This window comes from Colias croceus, chromosome 9, assembly GCF_905220415.1.
Source record: "Colias croceus chromosome 9, ilColCroc2.1".
Classification (NCBI taxonomy): domain Eukaryota; kingdom Metazoa; phylum Arthropoda; class Insecta; order Lepidoptera; family Pieridae; genus Colias; species Colias croceus.
The window spans coordinates 2,169,634-2,195,493 of NC_059545.1; the positions used below are offsets into that span (position 1 = coordinate 2,169,634).

The 25,860-nt window shown below is 31.3% G+C and overlaps 5 protein-coding genes across 5 annotated transcripts; 2 read left to right on the forward strand and 3 right to left on the reverse strand.

Annotated features, from left to right (window-relative positions):
* Window positions 1-328: 328 nt before the first annotated feature.
* LOC123694335 (U1 small nuclear ribonucleoprotein A) lies at window positions 329-1,891 on the reverse strand. Its single transcript, XM_045639745.1, has 4 exons — window positions 1,704-1,891; window positions 1,293-1,531; window positions 943-1,208; window positions 329-524 (listed from the first exon to the last, which is right to left on the reverse strand). Exons 1-4 carry the CDS (start codon window positions 1,705-1,707, stop codon window positions 365-367), a joined length of 669 nt encoding a protein of 222 aa, XP_045495701.1. The 5' UTR covers window positions 1,708-1,891; the 3' UTR covers window positions 329-364.
* A 211-nt stretch (window positions 1,892-2,102) lies between these two features.
* Window positions 2,103-7,876, forward strand: LOC123694507 (mini-chromosome maintenance complex-binding protein). The gene is made up of 10 exons (XM_045639962.1): window positions 2,103-2,364; window positions 2,483-2,665; window positions 2,933-3,090; window positions 3,232-3,424; window positions 3,994-4,240; window positions 5,083-5,200; window positions 5,601-5,780; window positions 6,351-6,594; window positions 6,861-7,025; window positions 7,617-7,876. Exons 1-10 carry the CDS (start codon window positions 2,260-2,262, stop codon window positions 7,827-7,829), a joined length of 1,806 nt encoding a protein of 601 aa, XP_045495918.1. The 5' UTR covers window positions 2,103-2,259; the 3' UTR covers window positions 7,830-7,876.
* Window positions 7,877-11,869: 3,993 nt separating this feature from the next.
* On the forward strand, window positions 11,870-13,460 carry LOC123694516 (respirasome Complex Assembly Factor 1). The gene is made up of 4 exons (XM_045639972.1): window positions 11,870-12,066; window positions 12,141-12,244; window positions 12,408-12,537; window positions 12,800-13,460. The coding sequence occupies exons 1-4, from the start codon at window positions 11,965-11,967 to the stop codon at window positions 12,848-12,850; spliced, it is 387 nt and encodes a 128-aa protein (XP_045495928.1). The 5' UTR covers window positions 11,870-11,964; the 3' UTR covers window positions 12,851-13,460.
* A 339-nt stretch (window positions 13,461-13,799) lies between these two features.
* Window positions 13,800-16,265, reverse strand: LOC123694517 (probable tRNA N6-adenosine threonylcarbamoyltransferase). Its single transcript, XM_045639973.1, has 6 exons — window positions 16,040-16,265; window positions 15,593-15,814; window positions 15,187-15,337; window positions 14,725-14,831; window positions 14,488-14,654; window positions 13,800-14,056 (listed from the first exon to the last, which is right to left on the reverse strand). Exons 1-6 carry the CDS (start codon window positions 16,152-16,154, stop codon window positions 13,814-13,816), a joined length of 1,005 nt encoding a protein of 334 aa, XP_045495929.1. The 5' UTR covers window positions 16,155-16,265; the 3' UTR covers window positions 13,800-13,813.
* A 217-nt stretch (window positions 16,266-16,482) lies between these two features.
* Window positions 16,483-23,528, reverse strand: LOC123694518 (proline-, glutamic acid- and leucine-rich protein 1-like). Its single transcript, XM_045639974.1, has 13 exons — window positions 23,388-23,528; window positions 23,166-23,313; window positions 22,676-22,796; window positions 22,166-22,288; window positions 21,765-21,901; window positions 21,037-21,192; window positions 20,575-20,670; window positions 20,111-20,264; window positions 19,710-19,825; window positions 18,744-18,843; window positions 18,404-18,583; window positions 17,611-17,780; window positions 16,483-17,352 (listed from the first exon to the last, which is right to left on the reverse strand). The coding sequence occupies exons 1-13, from the start codon at window positions 23,389-23,391 to the stop codon at window positions 16,548-16,550; spliced, it is 2,310 nt and encodes a 769-aa protein (XP_045495930.1). The 5' UTR covers window positions 23,392-23,528; the 3' UTR covers window positions 16,483-16,547.
* Between the last annotated feature and the right edge of the window lie 2,332 nt (window positions 23,529-25,860).

Here is a 25,860-nt window from a genome sequence, read left to right on the forward strand (position 1 = left end):
TTCTCGAGTTTTGCGCTTACCAACACATTTTGCGATTCATTTTTATATACATATAAGATTTAGATAAGCTGGTATGTTGATACAGGTAATCATTAGTTTGATGCAGGCAATCAAATTAATGTTCATTTTAGGATATTTTCAAAAATTTATCACACTTAAGTTGATCTAATCCAATCTCATCATATTCATTAGTAGTATCGGTACCTAGTTAATGGTCAGTTAATCAGGGAAAGGTGAAGGATAATTAAAAGATATATTTAGGAACTTAAACGACTAGTCACAGCCAGAGAGCTGTTAAGGCGTAGTGCAATGCTCAAAACAGTTCTCAAATACTTAAATTATTCTTTATTAAATATAAAATACACTATTTCTTAGCGAATGTTATCTTCATTGCATGTGTGGGTGTGATCTTGAATCCTTGTAAGGCCTCCTTCGCTGCTGCAGACTGCATTTCATTTGCAAATTCAACAAATGCAATGTCATGTCTGTTGGGCACAAGACGGACTTCTTTGAAACCAGGGAATCTGAAAAAAAAGTGTTATTTATATATTACTAGTGGTCCGCCCCGGCTTCGCCCGTGGTACATATTTCGCAATAAAAGGTAGCCTATGTCCTTTCTCGGGTATCAAAATATCTCCATACCAAATTTCATGCAAATTGGTTCATTAGTTTAGTCGTGATTGAGTAACAGACAGACAGACAGACAGAGTTACTTTCGCATTTATAATATTAGTATGGATGTAGGATTTAAAATTGGCATTGTGACTTAGTGAAAAGAATGAATAGTTGTATACTTTTGTTCAATTTTCTTATTTTTAAAATTATCCAGCTTATTAACTAAAATATAGTCTTATCAAAATGACCTTATTTTGTTCTAGTGTTTAAATTGGCCATATTTATAAAAAGCTAGAATGTAATAGCTAAATTTCAATGCAAACTTACTGGTTGAACAACATAGACAACATCATCTCTGACGTTTCATCAGGAAGGTTTGTAAGGAAGAGAATCTGGTTTGGTGGCTGTTCCACATTAACATTATTGAGTAAGCCAGGTTGTCCAAAGCCAGGCACCGCATTCCTGTTTGCATCCTTCTTCTTCTTCTTGCCATCTTCAAGGCCTTTGGGTAACTTGGGACGCTTCGGCCGCTCTTGGAATGTACCCTTGATTTTGGCAATGACATCGCTGTCTGTTTTCGAGTATTGTATTCTCTGTGAACAGACAATAAACAAATTTAAATTGTAACAAAACATATTTATGTGTTAAAGATTTAAACTAAGTAATATATGTCCTACCATTGGTTTATCATAGAACGGGAATCCTTGCATACTCCTTAAAGCTACAGTTGCACTTGAAATTTCTTTAAAGATTACGAAGGCCTGCCCTCTCATTTTCAAAGTTTTTAATGCCACAATATCTAATATTTGTCCAAACTGTGAAAATATTGCATATAGTGACTTCTTCAATTCTTCTTTTTTGATTTTTTCATTTAAATTGTTTATGTAGATTGTGTGATTGGGTCGAATGTCCATCGCTGCAAAACAAAATATAGGTTAGGTTATTCATAGAACTGTATTTTTCTAGCCTAGAATGAAACGTTATTAAAGAAATAAACCATTTCCTTTGTATATGAAAAGCGAAACCATTCTCTAAACATAATTCTCGAAAAAACACTCAGAATTCTTCGTGAAAATAAATCAACTTACTCATTTTTGGCGGTGTTTGTTATGCTCACGTATTGCTAAACTTAGAACTTATTTTTTTTAAACTAAACGATAATACTTCGTTCTAATGTTTATCTTAATTCTTAAAAACCAACGAATGTATATTTTATACAAACATAACTGAAAATAAAATCCCCAAGCCGCAAGCTGAAGATGCTTTTTTGATAGAGTATAGAACATAGATAATACTGTATGTATAGAATGAGTATTGAGTATAGAGTGCTATAGATTGTAGAGTGTAAACTGTAAACTAAACTATAGATTAAAGAATTTGTCGATAAACAAAAATATAATATTATCAATTATCTGTGATGTTTGGCAGCTTGCCTCTTTGCTCTGTAGTCTGTACCTTAATGTCTATCGATGTCTATTTATTATTCGCGCTGCGCGCGCTTTTCATCATTGTATAATGTTTCAATGTAACTTGCATTGAAATTCATTGAATTAAATATTCGTAAATTCGACAGAAAATAAAATTATTGTCTTATTAAAATCTTTATAAATTAGAAAAAGTGTCATATATATTGAGATATTAAAAATGCACGACTTCGCTTATGATTTTGATACTGTAACTCCCGAAGTGTGGAGAGCAAACGAAGAAAATTGGAAGAAAAAACTATTAAATTTGCCAAATTGGTACAAGGTAATAACATAATTTACATTTTAACTCAATATTCTGCTTAATATTCTTAGTCAATGCATACCAAAGTTTGGTTCAATCTTCTATTTTGACCTCCAGTTAACCTTTATTATTTTTGTAGATACCTCTCATTAATTGTAATGCTTCTCACAATCTTTCCGATGGAAGCCTAGCTCGCTTTCGAGGAATGGTTCAGGATATGCACAACCCAGAGTTCTATTTTGAAGAGTTTGAGGTATTCAACACAGTTACAAACGAAATTAAAACAAAGTCCGGGAAATACAAAGACACGGCGTCGATTCTGGTAAGATTTTAATGAATTTTATCGCTAGTTCAACACCTTCATGATATTATGCTTTGTATAGCTTGTCTGTCAGTTAAAATGGAAAATAAATTATGAAAATATAAATCTAAAAGTGGCTTCACACCTATAAATAGGCTATCAGTGACATACCAGCAAGTAGTGTTGATAATTTATATGTAATAATAAAGTTGTAAATTGAAAAACCACCTCCACAAAAATATAGACAAAATTTTAATACTTTTATTAGTTGTTTCTTATCATTCACAGGAAAACGAAAAAATCAACTACACAGAAAACCTAAAGAGCGCACAGAGACAGACTATGGTTGCTGTAACATTGCCTGGATTAAATGACTGGGCTCAAAACATAGAGAATGATAAAAATCACTTGAAACACCTTGAAGACCAGCCAAATACCTCTAAGAGGTTAAACACATTTTTTGTTAATTTTCGAATCACATCTCATGATCTAATTTTTATGCGTTTTTTTTGTATTCTTTATAAAAAAATATATTTCTAAAGCAAAATATATAAATATAATACTAAAAAACTTAATATCAAATTCAGGTTGAACATAACTAAGTTAAAACGCAGCTATGACGAATGTGATGATGAAGATGCTATGGAAGTTGAAGGTAGCGAGGGGAAGAAGGAGCCAAGAGTCACGGAAACGGTGGCAGAACCTTCTAATGTTGTGTCTAGAGAGCATTTATTGAATTTCCCCTTGCCTGATGTTGCTAGCAAGTCATGTATTATTAAGGTTTGTATACTACCCTTTGTTATTATTTGTACTATGCTATTAAAAATGTTGTTTTAATAATTTCACGAATAAACTATCTCACTGTCATTATATTGCTACCAAAAGGCTATTTAATTCTAAACTCTTAATAAAAATTAATTTTGTAGAACATTTAAATAATACTTGCATTTTGTTAGAGTTTGAGATTTTGTGTTTGATTTCAAATTAAAAAACAAGTGATAACTGCGTTAAAAAGTAAAAACAACCGACTTCAAACTTGCACTTGCAACATTGACAAATACAGACAAAAATGCTCATAAAATAAAAACTACTGGGCCTATCCGAATAAAATTTGTATGGGACCAATTCGACACCATCCCGCATCGAACAAAAAAAGAATCACGTAAATCGGTTCAGAAACCTCGGAGTAATCGGTGTACATACATAAAAAAAAACATACGGGCCAAATTGATAACCTTCTCCTTTTTTTTGAAGTCGGTTAAAAAATACTTTATTTCATTAACTAATACAACATATTATATATAAATATGGTATCATCTATTTAAATCAATCAATACACAAATTTTTAGATATATGACGACAGTGAAAACCTCAAACTAAATGACATGATAGAAGTGGTAGGTTTCCTATCAGTGGATCCAGCACTTTCCGGAGAGTTCCAACCAGATAAGAATTCCCTTATCGAACCAACTACGGAAACAGAAGCAGAGACGATCACACATAACCCTCCTCCGAGCCTTGTGCCGAGATTGCATGCTGTGTATGTCAAGAAGTTGGATCATTGCAATCCATTGGTTCTGGATGGTGTTGATAAAGGTAATATGGTTCATGATATTGTTTTAATTAATTAGATATTACTAGCTTACCGCCCGCGGCTTCACCCGCTTTGTCTAAAACCTAATAAATTATATACTAAAACCTTCCTCTTGAATCACTTAAAAAAAAAACCGCATCAAAATCCGTTGCATTAAAGATTTAAGCATACAAAAGGAGGGACATAGGGACAGAAGAAGCTACTTTGTTTTATACTATGTAGTGATATAAGCTTAGTTTAATAATATTTCTGGTTGTAAGTAGATAAAAAAACTTCTATGATCTTTATAGACAACATATTTGCAATATGTATGAATCTGCATATCTTATTAAAACTGTTAGGTGTTGAATTCGAATGAAATAAAATTGGAAAAGTATTTTTTTGAAGTGAAACTTCTTTATCGGGGTTGGAAAAAAAATTTAGTATAACATTTTTTCGTTACGCGTGACATTTTTCCGTTACGCGCCATCTTTTTCTTATCCTTATCACGCGTGATTCGACGTATTTCTGTAAAGTTGCATATAGTAAATTATTTTTTGAAAAAGAAGTTTCATTTCTTACGTGTGTACACTAGTACACGCACATATTTTTTTCTATATTTGACTTGCTAAGTATTATGAGACTAACGAAGATCCTTTATAATCTTCTAATATATAAAAATCAATGCCACTTTTCGTTGTAATTCCATAACTCGAGAACGGCTGAACCGATTTCGATAATTCTTTTTTTATTATATTCCTTGAAGTACGAGGATGGTTCTTATGTAGAGAAAACGTAAACATGTACCACGGGCGAAGCCGGGGCGGACCGCTAGTAATATTTATAATAAACCCATAATTTTCAGAAAATGTTTTAAAAGAAGCAAACTCAGCCAGGGAGCATTTATTGAAAGCATTAACAGAACTACTATTGGGAGATCAGTTAGCGGCAGAGTACTTAATATGTCACCTTATTGCATGTGTGTGAGTACCTTTTGTTTTATTCTATATTCTTACTGATTTGTTAAAAAAAATCTGCAAATAAATTAGTCTAAGTGATCTCTTACTTAAAAATGTGAGTGAATTACATTAATTAAAGTACCAAAAATTTTTGAAAAAATAAATATTTTAGATATTTATTTAAAAAAAATATATTTGAGGTATTTATTTTTTCAAAGATATGTACCTAGTATAAAATGTTACAAGGCAGCATTATGTTGATTTTAGCATTATCAGTACAAAAACACTTTGCAACAGAAAACAAAAAAAAATAAAGAACGTCCGAGTGTGATTCTTCACACTGGATATCTTCCAATTACCGTTTGATTATGTATTTTTAAATTTATACTTGTTTTATAAAATTTATATATGTAATAACTTACAGATACCTCCGTCAAGACACCCTATCTCTTGGTCAATTCTGCCTCAACATGTCCAATCTGCCGACAAAGAAATATCCCAACTATGCCAAACAGTTGTATGATATAATCAAACAATTTGTTACAAAAAGCTACTATCTACCGTTGACTGTGGATAATATGAACACTATGGCCTTACTACCCAAGTAAGTATTGACATTCCTTAGATTTATGATATTATAATAAACTAGCGGTCCGCCCCGGCTTCGCCCGTGGTACATGTTTACGTTTTCTCTACATAAGATCCATCCTCGTACTTCAAGAAATATAATAAAAAAAGAATTATCGAAATCGGTTCAGCCGTTCTCGAGTTATGCGCTTACCAACACATTTTGCGATTCATTTTTATATATATAAGATTTAAACTAATTTGCTATTTCCAAACTCAAGCTCAAACATTTATAAAAGCTTCTATTTTAAAAGCAATTTTACTCTAGATAATAATCAATATACAAAATGGTACATTATTTATTAAGTAGTTTGAGTTAGTTTTGAGTTTGAGTTTGAGTTTGAGTTTTGAGTGAAATTCATAAGTTCTGTAACCAGAATATTAAATGAAGGAATACAAAACCTATAAATGCAAAGAAGTTATAAAAAAGACAAAGAAGATAATTATCATTCATAAATAATAGAGAAGAATCACCTTGATTTTGTTGGTGTCGATCTTTTACAATTACCAACTTAATTATAATTTTGTCTATGGTTATTCATTTCAGAAAAGATTACGACTGCAACAGACTAACAAGCGGAGTCCTCCAGTTAAGCAAACACACACACTTAGTCCTTGATGAGACACAAATGCAGCAAGGACAATTGGATTCCACAGGAGTTCATAATATTTCGGCTTTGGGAAATCTTATAAAGTTGCAGAAAGTTGAATATGATTTCAAATATTACAAAATGGAGTTCGATTCAGATATATCTGTGCTTGTTCTGTCGGAAGGGAAGAGTTTGTTGCCTGTTAGTATTTTTTAAATCTAAAAAAGGTTCTGTGATTTAGACTACAGTAGAAAATCATAATTACATTACTTTTCTCATGAAACAAATTTAGAAATGATATAATTTTTAAGTTAATTTATTTTTAGATACCAAATATTTTTTTAATTTTTTTTCTTTCACTTCATTAACATTCTTTATTTGTTGACCATACATTTGAAATTATAATATTTTTAATGTCATTATAAATTTATAATATTTTATTAATTATTAATTTTCTTTATTTTCAGAGCGATTACCACGTGTCCCTACGGCCAGAAGCTTCGTCGTTGGAAATATTCGACGCCATAGTAGAAGCAGCTACTTATTACCTTAAAGAGGAGATCATGAACACCATTAGAATGTATCTTACCAATTTGAAACTCATAAAATATTCCATTACAGAGGATTTGCAGGTATATCTATATATTATATAAAACTCAAAGGTGACTGATATAGTGATCTATCAATGCACAGCCCAAACCACTGGACATATGAGGCTGAAATTTGGCATGCAGGTAGATGTCATAACGTAGGTGTTCCCTAAGAAAGGATTTTAGAAAATTCATCCCCTAAAGGGGTAAAATAGGGGATGAAAAGTTTTACCATGAAAATTTATCTTTTCCACGCAAGCGAAGCTGCGGGCAACAGCTAGTTTGATATAAAATGATCACAAAATTTAACATAATGAAAATGAAAAAAATGAAAAATAAAATAATATGTACTAATATGGGTGGATAAATTTGCTGGTTTTATCTTTTCAGTATCTTAAATAGTTTTTGTAACTGTAAAAATAATAACAAACAAAAAATCTCTTTAGTAAAATCCTATTGCATCAAATGTGTTTTTTTGTGAAGTTTGTACTTCTTTGTATGCAATAAAAATAATAGAAATAAATTATAATACCCAACATGACATTTAAATCTTATTTATCCATATAAAATGTTTAGATTTCACAAATACCAGAAATATTTAGAAAAAATATTAAATGTTAATTCATATTTCAGTTTGTCGAAGAAGATTTCATAGAAATGCGCAGTAATTCGGACTCAGATAATCCCGTAACTGCAGACGATCTACACAGGCTTCTAGTTCTAGCTCGACTCGTTAGTTTGTCCCGCGGCTTTGATACACTCAACAAGGAATGCTGGGATATCACCAAGAAAATGGAGGAAGAAAGAATAAAAAGATTGAAGAATAGAGTTCCGCCTTTGTCATAATTATGTGTAGCGCTTTTTTAATAAATGTTTTTGTGTTTATTTTTAAATGGAGTTTTTTTTTATCGCATTTCATATCTATGGATTTCATCGAAAATATGTTTTGGTTAATATTAGAAGAGATTGCCAATAAAATAAAATATCAGCAAAAAGCAATAATTCCTTAATTTTCGTGTGCGTTACCCAGGCAAAATGTTTTGCTTTAGAGAGATGAGACTTAAACAAATAATTAGTGTATCATGAGGAGCAATTTGTTTACTAATAGCAAAATTTGTTTGAATTGTAGTTTTTAAGTTATTTAAGAAAAACAAATTTTGCTGGAGTAACGTTTGAAACGTTACCCAGGCAAAATCGTCTTTCAAAAATTAGTTTCAGCACGGAACCAAATACATGAATAGATAGCTTTTGTTGAGTAGTAAATGTTTATAAATAGCAAAATTTGTGTGTGGTATAGTTCTTTAGTTATTTAAGATTTTGCTGCGGTAACGTTTTGGGATTTCCCAGATCTCGAAAACGGCTCAACGCAGAAGTTTGAAAAAAATACCAATAAAAGACCTTAATTTGTTTAAATTTGTTTAATCATTAGTTTTTGATTTGGTTGACGTAAACCAATGTAATTAAATGGTTTCAAAAATCAGAAGAAGCGGGTTTACATGTAAACCAATACACTTATAACCAAATAAACAGCTGTAAAAAATACCCGTGGTTCGACGCTTGTTTACAGCAGACATTTTAGATTTCATACTTTACACGTTAAGAAGATAAAAACAAATTTGATTTATTTTAGACTGGTCGTACTTTAGCGATCGAATACGCAGTTCCCATAACATTAAGAAACATGGCATACTTTAAACAAATTAAAATGATTCATGAAAATTCTTTCCTGTTAATTTCAGCCTTGAATTACGGCTCTAATGAAAGTTATCTCAAAAACAAGAATATGTCAGCAATTCTCTAATAAGCCGACCAAATTGAAAAGGTCACGTAAAAGCGACTGCACCGTACGTACGGGTAATCTTCGCAAATTAGCAGCTTGGTAACCGATGTTTTGTACAGTTAAGCAGAAAAACGTTATTCGTGAAGCCGATTTTTTAATATTTTTTAAGTGCAGTACCATATTACACAATTTTTACTAGTTAATAAAAGTGTAATATCATAGTGTATAATTTATAGTGTGATTTAAAACAATACAAACATATATACATGTAGCTATATTTTTAGTACTTAATTTGTTGTTTCTGTTAAACCAAATGTTTTATTTTGATACCACAACGCAAAGCCACGCTAAAAACGTTTTAACGTTCTTGATGCTAGTCAGAGCAGCGCGCATCGCTGTGTGCAATGCAACGCAACAGCTATATGCCTTGTCTTACTTACTCTTTAGCTGTGAGTAGTTGAGTACGCTCTATCTATGGGTACGCTAGCTCCGACCGAACCAATGAAACAATCAGTCGTGAACCAAGTGTTTTGGAGAGAAGTGCTACACCAGTGTGTCATCAGGAATGCAATTTATTTAATTATGTAGTATAAAAATCTGCAAATAAAACGTTGTACGTAAACATTCAGTTATTCCTATTCCTGGTTTATATGTAGACTGTTAATTATTATAATCATGTTATGGAAATCTCCCAGTATAATGATGTAAAGATGGTGACTTTTTGAAGCCAGTTACACTTTGCGTGTTGTCATCGTCTTGTGTTGTTATGCTGTTCGAGAATGTCAGCATCTGTATTGTACATTTTTAGGGCGATTAAATGATACAAACCAATATCTATTGAACATTTTTTACCAATCTCACCTTCATATAATTTATTTAATATTTTCTTAACTAATTTAGATTGCTCTAACTTTTTAAATTGACAGAATTGACCTACACAAAATTAGGATTGATTTATTGAATTTATAAATTCGAAAAGTTATCAAAATCTAAAAAAAAAATATTTCTAGTAGGCTTAACAAAAGACGACATTTAATACCAATTGGATTTAAGCCACACTTATCAGTTTTAAATAAAACGAACTACCAAACAAATGAGATTCTCAAAGGTATATTATTGAATATCACATATTAATTATTAAACATATTTATACACTACAATAAATACCTAACTTATAACTAGGTATTTGACCTCTTTGGAAGTGATGCATTACCTTCACGAGTATCTGGGTTCGATTCCTGGTACTTTGTAACAAAGTTATAAGTAGATAGACTAAAGAAGGTAGGAACTATATACCTTTGAAAATCTTTAGATAAAAGCGTCTGAATCTTAATGTAAGAAAATCCAGCGCTTCACTTGGATGTTGCTGCTTGGATACATGATAAAATTAATGAAATGACAACCTATACCAACAAAACATTAAATGTGCTTTGCACATTACACACACAACGCCGACTCAATTCCAACTCAAGTCACACTGTGGTATTGAAATATGAGCTTTATGTCGTGTTACTTAGAGTGGATATTTCAACATTAAGTTAAAAGAAGGTTACGACGCTTTGACAATGATTGGTTCACGGGTTATCCACCTGTGGCAGTCACATGTAATGTTAAAATATTCACTCTAAGTAACACGTAACAAAACTCAAAAATGTTGATGCTAAGGCAAAGCAATACATATAATTTGTATGAGACTGATTTTTTAAATAAAAATAATGAATCTTAACCATTTTATTATTTTAACTAACCTGACCAGAAAACTTTTGTATTCAACTGTACTAACAAAACATCTATATTATCCTGTTCATTTCAGATGGTTGCGCTTATGTATGGTGCGGTCGCTTTTATGTGACCTTTTCAATTTGGTCGGCTCATTAGAGAATTGCTGACATAATCTTGTTTTTGAGATAACTTTCATTAGAGCCGTAATTCAAAGCTGCAATTAACAGGAAGGAATTTTCAGGAATCATTTTAATTTGTTTAAAGTATGCCATGTTTCTTAATGTTATGGGAACTGCGTATTTGATCGCTAAAGTACGACCAGTCTAAAATAAATCAAATTTGTTTTTATCTTCTTAATGTGTAAAGTATGAAATCTAATATTTCTGATGTAAACAAGCGTCGAACCACGGGTATTTTTTACAGCTGTTTATTTGGTTATAAGTATATTGGTTTACATGTAAACCCGCTTCTTCTGATTTTTGAAACCATTTAATTACATTGGTTTACGTCAACCAAATCAAAAACTAATGATTAAACAAATTTAAACAAATTGAGGTCTTTTATTGGTATTTTTTTCAAACTTCTGCGTTGAGCCGTTTTCGAGATCTGGGAAATCCCAAAACGTTACCGCAGCAAAATCTTAAATAACTAAAGAACTATACCACACACAAATTTTGCTATTTATAAACATTTACTACGCAACAAAAGCTATCTATTCATGTATTTGGTTCCGTGCTGAAACTAATTTTTGAAAGACGATTTTGCCTGGGTAACGTTTCAAACGTTACTCCAGCAAAATTTGTTTTTCTTAAATAACTTAAAAACTACAATTCAAACAAATTTTGCTATTAGTAAACAAATTGCTCCTCATGATACACTAATTATTTGTTTAAGTCTCATCTCTCTAAAGCAAAACATTTTGCCTGGGTAACGCACACTAATTTTCTGTGATTAATTAGATTAATTAGAGTCGCACACACAGCGTTTTATATCTGTCAAGACTCTCTATCAACTTTGTCACAGTGCTTAATAAATGTACTGAAAATAAACTGAAAAGTACAACATCCTGAAGAAGACAATTTAATTTGATCCTTGTGCGTATAAACCTGGTTCAAACATTCTGGTTCGCATATGTTCGCATTTCGCTACGTTCAGTTTATTTCTTAAACATTCGAATACGAGTGTCGTCGTGAACTACTGACTACTACAAGATGAACACTCATTATTCTCATCGCTATTCACGCGAATGTTTAAATGCACAATCAAAGAAAAATCATTTGTGAAAATTAGTTTTGTTGATTTTTCATTAATTTTTATCTGGTTTCTGGTCAAAGCGGAAGTGGATCGTAAATTTTACATTGTCACTTTGTCATTATGACAGTGACGTGTACATTTCACGAATTAGAGCTGGTTTTATTTATTGATTGGATTTATAAATTAAATTCTCTAATAAATCTAATTGTATTAAAATAAAACACAATGTCAAGTAAAAGCAAATCATTAGATAGTTCAAGCAAAAGCAAATTAAACAATTCAGTGTGGAAAAGAGCATTTACTTCAAATGCTGAATGGCCCGACAAGGTTACTATTGCAATCACGGGATTTTCTATGATTATAAATGAAGTTCTCCACTGATAATGTTTTATTTATTTTAGGAAGAATTTCTAGACGTAATTTATTGGATGCGACAAGCGATAGGCATAATTTTAGGCTTATGTTGGGGTCTGCTGCCACTTAAAGGATTTTTTGGTCTTGTATTGTAAGTTTTTATTATTTATTTTATTTCATGCGTCTATGGCTTCAAATTTGTATCGCACTTAAATAAGTATATCCTAATTAAATTATAGTCATCTCATTACTCATTTACATGAAAAAAAAAATGAAAATTATTAAATCAAACTAAGTATAAATTATTCTTTTAGATTTGTGGTTGTGAACGCTGCAGTGATATATTTTTACGTAAGCAATATTCAAAATGTAGATGAGGAGGAATATGGTGGGATGTGGGAAATTACTAAAGAAGGCTTTATGACATCTTTTGCTGGATTTCTAGTAAGTATAATATTGCATTTTATTTCTTTGAGAGGGAATAAACAATAAATAGTTGTTTGAACAATTCAACCTAATAGAAGCTCTTTATAACAATGCTTATTCATTCAAATGTATAATAACTTAAATGTTTTCTAATTTAAACATATCCTAGTTTTCCTCACACACTGATGAGAATCTATTCAATACAAAATGAACAATTTCTCCATTAAAAATTATGTATAATATCAATTTTCATTACTAATAATCTAATCTAATATTTTAGGTCACATGGATCATTGTGTACACAGGTCTTCACGGAGCAAGCAGTTTATGAGACTAAATTTATACTTATGGTTACATAAATATCCTAAAATCCCATAGAACAAATACCGGATAATAATGAATGTTTTTTTTTACTTGCCAATCATTTTTTATACCTATTGTGTATGAATTTGTAACAAAATGTTTCAGAGTAATTTAGAGTAATTAAAAAACATTTAATATTTAGGTACAAAGACTATGTTTTATGTTGCTGAAAAGGTTATTACTAATTTATTAAAAAGACAAGATAAATGTTTATTTAAAGATATTTTCTATGAAATATATTAATAGGACTATCAAATATTGAAAGTACATACTATGGTAAATTGTAACTTTATTAAATTGATGTTTAATAATTAATATTAGTAAATGTAGGTTTGGAATTGTAAAATATGAACAGTTTTGTTTTATATAAGCTGAGGTTTACAGTTTTGGTTTCATGCATTTTTGTCATTATAATTTATAAGTGAAAATTATTGTTAAGTTTAATAATTTAAATGGTGTTCATAAATCCCTATTATTTTACAGAATGCAATGCAATAATTAGTTTATCATGTTTGAAATGTTTTGTTGTGTATGGTCCTTGATGAGTTATTTGAAAAAATATATTGATTTCTATTTAATAATATTTTTTATTTTTTACCAACTGTCCTCACATTATTTTATACTTTAAATTATATTAGATTGAGTTCTTGTCCTTTAAATAAATAGGCCCGATTGTTTATGGTCTGTTTTAAGCTAAATGTTTTGACTTAGAAGTAATTAAAATAACATTCATAGAAGTGTTAAACATGCATCAATTTTAATACTTGAATTGATAGTTATTTCTAACCATCTTCAAACAAAATAAGTAGGTATTATGTTCATGTATTTTTTTAAACTTTATTGTGTATGTTCATCAATACCTTTATATCCGACCACAAATCAATTCCTTTTTATTACAAGTTAAATAAAACCAACAATTTCAAAAAATCATTTAATCGCTCCTCCAAGTTACAAAAACGTCATCAGTTCTATATCTCTGCGTAACTGTAGATTCGTTGAAATCCATTCTACTTCCCGACGCATGGGCCAACGCTCCCGCGTGAGCTATCATAACACCGTTGTCTATGCAAAACCGTTCATCCGTTGCAAATATTTTGGCACCTCGCTCTGAACACATGACTCCCATCATGTCTTGTAATCTTTCGTTGCAACCTACGCCGCCTACGATTAAAACCTGAAAAATTATTCCTATCAATTTTAATTAATAAGAAAAACTTATTAATTAGGATTTTTTTCTGATAAGAATTATATTGCGTCTATCAAGGAAAGCTTTAAATTCTTTGTTATTTATTTATTTTTATTTATACAATAACACAATTCATTAACTGGCGTAAACATAATCTCTTTAGAGATTTACCGCGCGCCAGATGTACCATGTAGATTGTAGAATTTATATTATTCAACACAATGCTAAAGTACATTACAATCATTGTATGTATATGCCATTTTTTTATTTAGTAGGCAGTCTGTGTGTTTTATTGAAAAGTAATCATGCCCAGATAAATCTATAATACTTTTAATAATAATACATAGAGAATATTGAATATGCTTGTGTTTAATTTGCACTTTTTAAATAATTTTTTTTTTTTTCAAAATTAAAGTTACCTCATCAGATTCACAGTGTGCCATGGCTCTCTCAGTGATTTCGACCAACATGGCAAATACAGTTTCTTGTAAGGAATAACACAAATCTTCTGGTGTATATTCTTTTAATAAATCATCTATTTTGTCCTCCATATATGATAAAATGCCTGAGAAACTGACATCCATACCTGAAAATATTTTTTTTTATTGTATACATATTTTAGGGGAACTTTAATCTTTTCATGAGATAATACTAACCTTTTACACAATATGGTAAATGTAAATATTTTTTTCCTTTCTTAGCCATTTGTTCAATGTTGTATCCAGGACTTGGAGCGTTAGATAATTTTAATACTCTGGCAAATCTGTAATTTATGAAATTTTCAACTTAATGTACATACATTTATTTTAAAATACAAATATGCATAGAAATTAATAAGAAACATCATGCAAGAGACTTTAAGATAATTTGCTTTTTTGAAGTGAAACTTCTTTATCAGGGTTGGAAAAAAATTTAGTGTAACATTTTTTCGTTACGCGTGACATTTTTCCGTTACGCGACATCTTTTTCTTATCCCTACCACGCGTGATTCGACGTATTTCTGTAAAGTTGCATATACATAGTAATTATTTTTTTTAAAAATAAGGTCATAAAGAAGTTTCACTTCTTATGTGTGTACACGCACACATTTTTAACCAATTTCATTTTATGCTACTAACCTATCTAAACAATTTCCAACTGCAATATCTATTGTCTCCCCAAATATCCTGTATCTTTGCCTGGAGTAAGCAATAATTTGTGTGTTGCCGCCACTAACATAAAGAACTGTGGGGTTGTTTGCTTTCGTAATTAGTCGACCCATTTCTATATCTGATTATTGTTTAAGGATATTGTTGGTTTAAATTGTTAAACTTTCATATTTTGGTACATTAAAATATAGTAAATATGTAAGTACAGCTGAGAATGATGCCTGGGTGTGAATAAAAATTTAGACACTGTAAAATGTATCATTAAAATTATTTTTTTTGTAGCAAACTTTTTATGTAATAGATAAGGTGGATATTATTTAAGGTAGGATATTATAACAATTTCAAGATTGTCACATTAAAATATATAAAAGGATACGGCCAATACAATGATTAACACCAAGGATAGGTTTATTCCATACTTTTGCACAGGTTCTGGCAACAATCGCGCAGGCATTCAATGGAGCGCCCATCCCTGGCCCCTTTGTGTAGCACACTACATCAATATCTGCTGGTTTTAAACCAGATTGGTCTAGAGCTTCTTTAAGAACTTCATGAATATTGTTTCTGTGGTGTTCGGCTGTTTCTCTTGGTAAAAACCCTAAAAAGATAATACATCATGACTTATACAAACATTCAAATAAAAATTTCAACTACAAAACCCATAAAGAACGAAATAAGGAACAATTTCTAAACGCTTATAGGTTATGTACGTTTTAATAAGAATTACCGATATTTGTTTTTTAATAAAGCAGGATTAAAATACAACATCTACACAATTACAAATGTTCAATATCACTATTATGCCACTAACTGTTTAAAATACCTTCTCCTGGCGGTGTTATGTATGTACGCCGACAATTTGCAAGTATTTCTCCATCTCTTACAATTCCCACACCAAGTTTATTAGCACTGCCTTCGAAACCTATTGCTACTACCATGTTACTTATAGTTACAAATTTCTAATTAATGTTTAATTTACAATAGGCAAAAATATTGCGATCATAAAATTGAAACGTGTTTTTGTTTACAAATATAAATATATCTGTCAATGTCAATTATTGTCATACGAAATTGTAGATAAAAAAATTATTGCCACAGATAAATTTTAGATTGCATGATTTAGGCGCCTTCTAATTTGATGAATTATTGAATTTATAGAAATGGCTTGTTGTAAATGGATTAATTAGCTCTAGCTAGGTTCTAACCACAGTTCTAACCTACATAGGAAATAAGTTTAATTAATATAATTCGAGAAATAAACAAAAATTTAATGATTAAATGCAATTTATTAATCTAAAACACATACAAAATTACATAACAAAAATTAATTTTTAGGCGTCATCATTTACTTCGTCTACAAAATCAGCCATCATATCTTCTACGGATAGAACATTCTTTTTTGCTACTTGTGTAGAATCACATTCCGTAACCGTCATTTCTACATTAATATCTGTAGTTTCTTTATGTTCAATACCATTGACCTTTGGTGTCTTGTCTAGTTCTATTTCCCCAGATTTTCTCTCTCCATCAATATCTTGAGAGTTTCGGATAACTTGCCCGCAAGTTATTTGAATGTCATCTGTTTCATTGGTGCTTGGTAGATTAGCGTCATCAATTTTGTCTAGCACTTTTACTTCTTCACTACCTGTATTTGGATAATCATAAGTAACTTCTAAGGAATGTCTGTCTTCACCGTCTAAAGTGTCAACTGAATCATTTAATGGCACTTGTGTGGGAGCGTTGTATAAAGATATGTCTGAATTTTCTTTAGTTATAATAATATTTGTCTCAGTTATGTTTCCTTCTTCAGTACTTTTGTTAGGAATATCTTCAAAGCATAGAGTTTGTTCATCGTCTTGGCAAGTTACAATCATTTCCGACACTTTATTGGAATCGTGTTCTTGAGTAGATTGACTTTCATTATCAATTTCTTGTATAGAAGCTGCTCCGGAATTAGACCTTTCATTTTGATTAACTTCCTGTACATCTTCGGTACCAGAATCGTCACTTATTTCTACAGAACTCATGTTCTCACTACTAAGACTTATTTTATCCGCGTCTTCATCTAATCTCGCCTTTTTCTTCGCTGGTTCGTCAGCTATTGTAATAATGTCCTCTAAATCAGTGGGCGGCATCCTGTTAAGTAATTGTTTTTTATTAATATTATCACATAACTACAGGGATTTATTTAACATGTTATTATACAAAAACATATTTATAGTAGCATTGACTAACTAAGAAGCTAATTTACGATAACCGCCGCGGCCGGTGGAAATTTTTTTTTAACCAAAAAAAGGTAATTTATTATCTTCTTAAAACTGGAACAGTTCAGAATATTCAACTGTTATAGAATTAATTAAAATTATGACTTCATTAAAACAAATAATGACTTACTTGTCTTTTCCTAACAGTGATTCCAAAACGGCTCGATTCTTTTCAGAAACCCGTTTTTTCTTATCCATTGCTTTTTCAGGTGCGACGGTCAGCGCAAAGTTGAGAGATGGCGGGGAACAATGTAAATGCAATCTTATATCCAATAATGCTCTTGAACAGAATGTCGCGATCTGAAATTAAAGAATATTACATATTTATATAATAATTTATCAAAATTAAACAGATTCATGCAAACCTTCTTTAAAATCATTCATTCAATCATTCATGATTAAAAAGAATTAACACTACAAGCATTAGGTATGCGTATACCAAATAAATTAAATAATGTTGTATAAAGTATTCTTCATTTTTGGCGCGAGATAATATTTTATGATACGCGCCAATCGCGCGTTTTTTTTTTAATTTGAAATTAGAACGCCTATAGACTTATTTTCTTAATTATTTTTCTGAGGTATTGTTAAGGACGCTGTTATTTGTCCTTACTCAAATTTAAGTATCTAACGTCGCAAATCGGCCGGCATCATCACGATCACGAAACATAGCACATTCTATCCCATATACGTAGAAGTGAATATATTATCTTTAAATTTAAATATTACTATGTCCTCACGTGTGCTTTGAGTTAAAATGGTACCGCAAAACAGAGTTTTTTGTAAAAAAGTGTAATAGCGTCGTTAATACATTCGAACAAAAAAAAAATTAAGAAAATAATAATCTTTTGAGTTTTAAATGCATTTTCACAGTTAATTGATAAACAATTTTCATTAAACACACATGTTTTTATCATACTAACCTCATGTTGTCCGCTATTAACCAACGTGGCATACAATTGTAGGCAATATTGCGTAGGTGGAGGCACAGAATGTGGACTACATTTCCTAACCGCTTCTAACGTTCTCAATAGCGCTACACTGTGAGCTTCGCTATACGCTTGTATGTTGAAACATTCGCGGATTAGACGCTCTTGGAACATCTGTGAAAAGAAAAAAGTGTAATTTTAAATATAAAATGTGTTTTTTTTCATATTTGAAGGAAGTTTTTCCGACCATATGAATAGTTGTGCGACTATACTTTCTCATATTATATGTAAAGGTAATAACAACAGTAAAAAATAAAAATCAAGACTTAAGTACCTTATGTGTGATTGATTTCAAAAATATCCCGCCAACAATGAACAATGCTTCCGCACAATCCAACGCCGCCATTGCTACTTCGTTGTTCATTACTTCCGATCTATAACAAAATCATTATTATGTTCATTAAAATTTTATTTTCATAAAAAAAGCGATTTATATAAGTATTCAAATTGTTTACTACAAATGAACCAAACGTTTTCTATTGATAAAGAAATATTCATTCCTTTTTAATCAAATTTCAAATTAATAAAATAGTTAAATACTTTATAAATAAATAGAGAAAAAATTGTTGGCACCATAAATTGGACATTAATAATCTGTGGTACACACAGCGTCATTCTGGCAACACTGTTATTCGGGAAGACATCTTTGATTTACATAATACATTGTACATGGCATTCTATACAATCCTTTCTGTTAATTACATTTTACAATTGTTACATGAAATAAAGTACATACTTCAGATTAATTACTTTCTATTATCATACAACCCGACATACATAACAAAAATGAATTTGCTAAATATATGAATAAAAGATTCTTTAAATAATGATAAAGAAATTTGATATTGAAAAAACATAAGGTGGTAAAAATAACCCTAATAACTAAAATTAACATTTATAACATTGAAGGTTGAAAGTACTTTATTTACTTTAACACACGTCATGTTATTAAGATACATTAACACATAAAAATTATAACATTTTCTTACATTTCTTACACATTATCAAAATACAATTAACGGCGTACGCGCTGCTGCGCGACGCATAGGTAACTCTTAGCACGAATCATGGCCGACTGTTCCGGCCCGCGCCGCTGCTAGGGCGAGCGGGGTACGCGGTGCCGAGGCGGGGGGGACGGAGAAAGGGGCCCACCCCGGGTTACGATTGAACGTCAAGTACAGCGCGTTACACATTGTTTTTTTTCTATTGAAGAAAAAATGTTATTTTAGTTTATACTCACTTAGATATCTTATTTTTTCCCGGCATATGCGCTGCCAGTCCACTCTCGTTAATTTGTCTGGCTTTCAGCTTTTTCTGCGCCTTTTTACTCATATTTCTCGTTGGTTGTGGACCCATCTAATAATAAGCAAACACACTGGTATTATTCACTTGCACAACTTATTAAATAACAAAAAGAGGAGCTATATAGTTTGTCGAAAAAATTTAATAAACAATAAAAAAAATAATTTTGTATATTTGAATAACTCAATCTTGTAGGAATTAGATTTAGAATTGTAATTATTTTGAAAAAGAACTTATTTTGTTACATTGTGCTTTAATAAGATCTTAATGATGGCAACACTGACCACTACAAATCAACCAAACCTAACTTTGACAACAATAAATCTCCATATCACTTACAGTAAGTTCAACAACTTTTTTAGGCGGCGTTATATCATTAATGATGTGTGTGGTCAACTCGTCCTCCAATGAGCTGCGACTTTCCGACATTTTGTATACATGCAACACTGTGAGCCATTGCCGTAAGGTCGTGTATGCGTGACGACGGACAGTTCTTAAAAAAATGAAATTATTCAAATATCACAATATAATATAATTTTTTTATAAATTAGACAAAAAAAAAAATCGCATATTTTTAACATTGTAACCACTTGAAAACATAATAGAAATGGCAAGAATATCTGCTGTAGAATAAATACAAATAACCATACAATTATTTCGGAACATAACAAAGGAATGAAAAGATAAAATAATATGTTTATTTTATCATTCATGGTTAAAGTATAAACCTAAGTAATTTGACTTCAAAAACATACATTTTTTCTATACAGCTTATAAAAGAAAATAAACAATCAGAAACTTACTTGGTATGATCATTAGGATTATCGGAACTCCATCTCAACGTTTGCATCACCAGCCTGAATACCAGTGGAGAATATGGTATCAGATTGGGTCCTAGGCTGAAACATACAATTATAAAATAAGAAACAAAACAGTAAAATTTAGATAAGTAATCCCAAACGCAAAAAAATATTCATGTATATTTTAACACATTTTTTTGTAATTCATTAAAACTACCATTGATTCAAAATATCACTTCTACCCAGATAGATTGGCAAGACGTTTGATAGTAATAATAAAAAAATAATTGTTAATGATCCATTTCTTCTACTATTACTATTTTTATTACTTTTCCTTTTTGTTAGGTATGGTGCTGAATTATTCCTTCTTTTCTTTCTATATAATATCTCTATTACTAAAAATATATTTCTAAATTCATAAATAATAAAAATCAAACCTTCAAAACCAAGCTACATAGTACATACCAAGCTATAAGTGCATCCAATGTGCGCAGTGCTTGCGTTTTCATAGCAACAAGATCCTCCATAGTGTCACTAGTTACACGCGCTATACTCAATATTTGCACGATTAAATCTAGAATCATCTGCGGCTGGATTGGTTTCGCTGTTGGATATATTTCCCTGTAATAATGAAAAAAAATCAATATTCATTAGTTTTAGATAACATAGTACATATTAAAAAATTTATAAAAAGTAAGCTCCATCTTTGCCCATGATAAAAAAAAAACTCCAACTAGAAAAGCTTTTATTTAAATAATATGAAGGTATGGAGGCTAAAAATACTATAGTTTTTCAATTTTCCCCTAAAATACCAATTATTATAGTGACTATTGCTATTGAAGAAACATAACAAAAAATCCTACATACAAGGGAAGTTTGAAATTGAAGTTCATATTATATTATTTAATAACTAGATTTCCGCCCGCGGCTTCGCCCGCGTTTGCAAAGGAAAACCCGCATAGTTCCCGTTCCCGTGGGATTTTCGGGATAAAAACTATCCTATGTGTTAATCCAAGTTACCATCTATATGTGTGCTAAATTTCATTGTAATCGGTTCAGTAGTTTTTACGTGAAAGAGTAACAAACATCCATACATCCATACAAACTTTCGCCTTTATAATATATATTAGATAATTATTAAATTTAAAATAGCCTATATTATAAACCAAATAAATTATTATTAAAGTACTTACACAAGCATAGCCTGTATGAAAATGAAAATATTTTTTAATCTGTTATTTAATATTTTAGTCCTTTCTGTATTTTTTGGCACTTTGGTCACATTTAGCAATTTTTCAACTAGCGGAGACATATTTGATTGAATATCACTCTGTAAACAAAATGTTATTGTAATAAGTCATAAATCTGATTTTTACATGTAATATATGGTATTTCATAAATATGAGAAGGCAATGAAAGTTTATTAAGGCAAGCATGTATTTAAAAAATGTATTTCAATATCTGTAATTTAAACATCAACCTTAGTATTTTTTTCACTTAGCTTTGTCTCAGTATCTAATAACTGTACTGAGAATCTTTAAAATCTACATTATTATTAATAAAAAAAATAAATAAATTAATAAAACCGACATACCATAACATCATCTTTCAATGTACTAGTGATGGTGGAATATATTTTACCCATCAGCTTATTAGCTGAATAACTAAGCAGAATCATATGACGTCTCCATCCCAACTTTGGATTTGTAGTTTTTATCTAAAAATAACAAAAGCATTTATTCTTGTACAATACCATTCCATATGCAAACAGACAACAACACAAGCAACTCAACTAGCTGCCTTCACAGATACTGTTCTGTGCATTGATAGATCAGTAAGTCAGCCAGTCACAAACATTTTATGTAATTAAAACATATTATAAAACAAAGTCCCTATGTCCCTTTGTATGCTTAAATCTTGAAAACTAAGGAACCGATTTTGTTGCGGTTTTTTCATTAGATAGAGTGATTCAAGAGGAAAGATTTAATATTTTATTTATTTGGTTTTAGACAAAGCAGGCTAAACCGCGGGCGGAAAGACAGTATAATTAAAAATAGGTAGGCTTTCCCTATGGTGAATAAAAGTATATTCTGAAGGTAGTTACCTGTTGTAATAGATGAGCACATTTCGCTGCAGCAATTACATTGCTATTGTTATGAGAATCAATAAAATTAATCAAATATGATTCAAATGTTGTTCGATGATTGATGCAGTACTTGGGGAAACTGAAATATGAATAAAAATTTAATTTTTTGCTGTTAACATTATAATCACAGAATTGTTGATAAATTATATAAAATAAATAAATAAATATTCAGGACAATTTTCACACAAAACAAACTCTATTCCCATACTAAGCTTTTGCTTGTGTTATGGAAATCAGAAGGCTGATAAACATACATATATGTAATTTTAATAATAAATATTAATGATAATTAACATCCAGTCACAGAGCAAACATAGGTTCATCACACAAATATTTGCCCCAGGTGGGAATTAAACCCACAGCCTGTGGCTTGGAAGGCAGGATCACTACCAACCAAGCCAACCGGTCAGTCATATGTATTTCTATTATTTATTTAAGGTTATAATACCGGTTGATCACGTCTTCCAAGGCTCGAAGCCATTTATTGCTGTCTTGGTCTACATGCTTTGATAAATTTTGGAAGAAAACACCGACACTTTCTTTAACAGCTTCGTTATTGTTTGGGTCCATTTCACTTAATCTATTCAATATTTGACCTGAAAGGGTAACTTTTTAATAAATTGCATACCTATGATAAAAAACAATGCGAACATGCTGCAATTATACTTACTCATTTTAGGTGCCGTAACACTTAACTATCAAATTAGAAAGTGCTTTAATATCTGCTCAAGGTATACACACTTTAATATATGCATTTAATATACAAAAATAAAATTTAAAAATCTTGCTTTCTTCTTCAATGCACGTTTTTCAATCATCTGACATTGACGAACAACAGTCATTTGATACAATTTGACATTGGCAGCAAACGTTCCTATTTCTCAAGAATGCATATGAACTAGTTTTAACCCCACAATATTTTCGTAGGTAGGTGAAATTAATTATACGTAATTAACTTACTATTTTCGGCAAGCTAACTAAAGCGCTTACTGAAATGTAGAGAGCCTGCACAACATTCAGAAATTGAGAATTTGAGTAATAATGATTATAATACGATTTACGAGCGTGACAGTATACCATGCGCCTAAGCCATGCGCAATATAGTCCATTGAATAAAAAGTTCTAGAGTGCGTGAGTTAGTAACGTAAGATGTTTCTTCGGAAACATGTCAAGAGTCCCTAGGTAATAAACATACTAAAACCCCGGAACACTAGGGGGAGCCCCGGAGTGGGGGGAGGGGGGAAAAGGTCCATTTTTTTCATTTTTCGCTTAAATCTCAAAAACGGTACATGTTAGAGAAAAACTTTCAAGGAAAAGTTGAAAGGCCATAAAGTTATCTACAAGTTGTACCTACCTAAATCATTTTTTCCTATATCCTAAAGTTTCCGAGTTACACGCAGTTAAAAAATTATTTTGGCTCAAACAATTTCCCCATACGATAAAAAAATATTTCTTTCTTCCAAAAAAACTCAAATGTGCAACTTGTGACCGGTACTGATAGATTGCTCTTAATTAGGTCTATAATTGGTAAAATAAACACATTCCTCCATGGAAGCCTTTAGGAGGAATCGATTGTCAAAATATTATATTAGGGTAGTTTGAGTTACTGAACTTGATCTTTTTATTTTTTTTCTTCCAAAAAACTCAAATGTGCAACTTGTGACCGGTACTGATAGATTGCTCTTAATTAGGTCTATGATTGGTAAAATATACACATTCCTCCATGGAAGCCTTTAGGAGGAATCAATTGTCAAAATATTATATTAGGGTAGTTTGAGTTACTGAACTTGACCTTTTTTTTTTCTTCCAAAAAACTCAAAAGTGCAACTTGTGACCGGTACAGATAGATTGCTCATAATTAGGTCTATCATTGATAAAAAAAACAGATTTCACCATGGAGGCGTTTAGGAGGTATTGAATTTATTAGAGTAGTTAGGTAAAATAAAAAGCTTTCGAATTTTTCACATTTCATGGGATGTAGCTCGAAAACGGCTGCGAATTTTTTTGTGGTCAAGCGCTTCCCTATCGCACAATAAAAAAAAAAAAAAAAAGAATAGAAAAAAATGATTTAGGTACAACTTGTAGATAATTTTATGGCCTTTCAACTTTTCCTTGAAAGTTTTTCTCTAACATGTGTCGTTTTTGAGATTTAAGCGAAAAATGAAAAAAATTGACCTTTTCCCCCCTCCCCCCACTCCGGGGCTCCCCCTAGTGTTCCGGGGTTTTAGTATGTTTATTACCTAGGGACTCTTGACATGTTTCCGAAGAAACATCTTACGTTACTAACTCACGCACTCTAGACCCCCCTTGGAGGGACTCACTCAATGGACTAATATGTGATTCCGCATTTCTCTCAGCGCGTTTAACCCAATGAGCCCCGAGCGGCCCGATCGGTCCACAACACAATAGATTTTCTATTGTATCTGTGATTCCAGGGGCTGATTTATTAAGAGGAGGCTCCCTAACATAATATCTGGCACTGAAAGACAGTTTAGACCGCTACGGTCTTAGACTACGGTGCTAGACGCTAACACAGCCGTAATAAAGTTGAATATCGCGTGCGCTCTTTGATCGCGTTCGAGCTCGAAAAGTAAGTTTCAATTCTTATTTCGTTTATAAGTAATAATTATTGATCTAGAGAAAAAACATCTTGGGATTCGATAGTAAACTCTATTTTCTTACTGTTAACATTTATTTTAGACATAAGGCTCCGTGCAGACAGAGAGCGTTCTGGTTTCCGCGTTCTTTGTGATGCGAAGGAAGGCTCTGCGCAGACATACAGCGTTCTGCGTTCGTCAGTTCCGCGCGTGAAACATGTCTCTCGAAAGTTCATCTTCCGAAAATGAAGCCTTGCTTTTGTGGAGTCTAGAGTGGTCAAAAAAAAGAAGAAAATATTGGGTACACCCTATCAACACGAAACGAGATAATATGGGAGAATTTAGTATTGAGCTGCTTCAAGATGAAGAGAGATTTTATATTTATTTTCGAATGTCAATAAATAGCTTCAATGAGTTACATGACTATGTAAAATCTGAAATAGAAAAAAAGATACCAATTGGAGAAGACGGACCAGCCATAGCGAGAACGCGAGTTCTTTGTATTTCTGAGCAGAGAACGCGAGAACGCAAGCGTTCCGAATGACC

What these genes read in the sequence shown, in the direction of transcription:
- LOC123694335 (XM_045639745.1), bottom strand. An exon ending in CGTTCTATGATAAACCAATG is followed by an intron (nt 1,209 to 1,292) that starts GTAGGACATATA and finishes GTCTGTTCACAG; the next exon opens with AGAATACAATACTCGAAAAC. An exon ending in TTGTCTATGTTGTTCAACCA is followed by an intron (nt 525 to 942) that starts GTAAGTTTGCAT and finishes CTTTTTTTTCAG; the next exon opens with ATTCCCTGGTTTCAAAGAAG.
- LOC123694507 (XM_045639962.1), top strand. Translation starts at nt 2,260, where the DNA reads ATGCACGACTTCGCTTATGATTTTGATACTGTAACTCCCGAAGTGTGG. An exon ending in ATTTGCCAAATTGGTACAAG is followed by an intron (nt 2,365 to 2,482) that starts GTAATAACATAA and finishes TTATTTTTGTAG; the next exon opens with ATACCTCTCATTAATTGTAA. An exon ending in AAGGGAAGAGTTTGTTGCCT is followed by an intron (nt 6,595 to 6,860) that starts GTTAGTATTTTT and finishes CTTTATTTTCAG; the next exon opens with AGCGATTACCACGTGTCCCT.
- LOC123694516 (XM_045639972.1), top strand. Translation starts at nt 11,965, where the DNA reads ATGTCAAGTAAAAGCAAATCATTAGATAGTTCAAGCAAAAGCAAATTA. An exon ending in ATGCTGAATGGCCCGACAAG is followed by an intron (nt 12,067 to 12,140) that starts GTTACTATTGCA and finishes TATTTATTTTAG; the next exon opens with GAAGAATTTCTAGACGTAAT. An exon ending in CATCTTTTGCTGGATTTCTA is followed by an intron (nt 12,538 to 12,799) that starts GTAAGTATAATA and finishes CTAATATTTTAG; the next exon opens with GTCACATGGATCATTGTGTA.
- LOC123694517 (XM_045639973.1), bottom strand. Translation starts at nt 16,154, where the DNA reads ATGGTAGTAGCAATAGGTTTCGAAGGCAGTGCTAATAAACTTGGTGTG. An exon ending in CATAACACCGCCAGGAGAAG is followed by an intron (nt 15,815 to 16,039) that starts GTATTTTAAACA and finishes TTATCTTTTTAG; the next exon opens with GGTTTTTACCAAGAGAAACA. An exon ending in TGTTAATCATTGTATTGGCC is followed by an intron (nt 15,338 to 15,592) that starts GTATCCTTTTAT and finishes AACAATAATCAG; the next exon opens with ATATAGAAATGGGTCGACTA.
- LOC123694518 (XM_045639974.1), bottom strand. An exon ending in GTGCTCATCTATTACAACAG is followed by an intron (nt 22,289 to 22,675) that starts GTAACTACCTTC and finishes TGTTATTTTTAG; the next exon opens with ATAAAAACTACAAATCCAAA. An exon ending in TTCATACAGGCTATGCTTGT is followed by an intron (nt 21,193 to 21,764) that starts GTAAGTACTTTA and finishes TCATTATTACAG; the next exon opens with GGAAATATATCCAACAGCGA.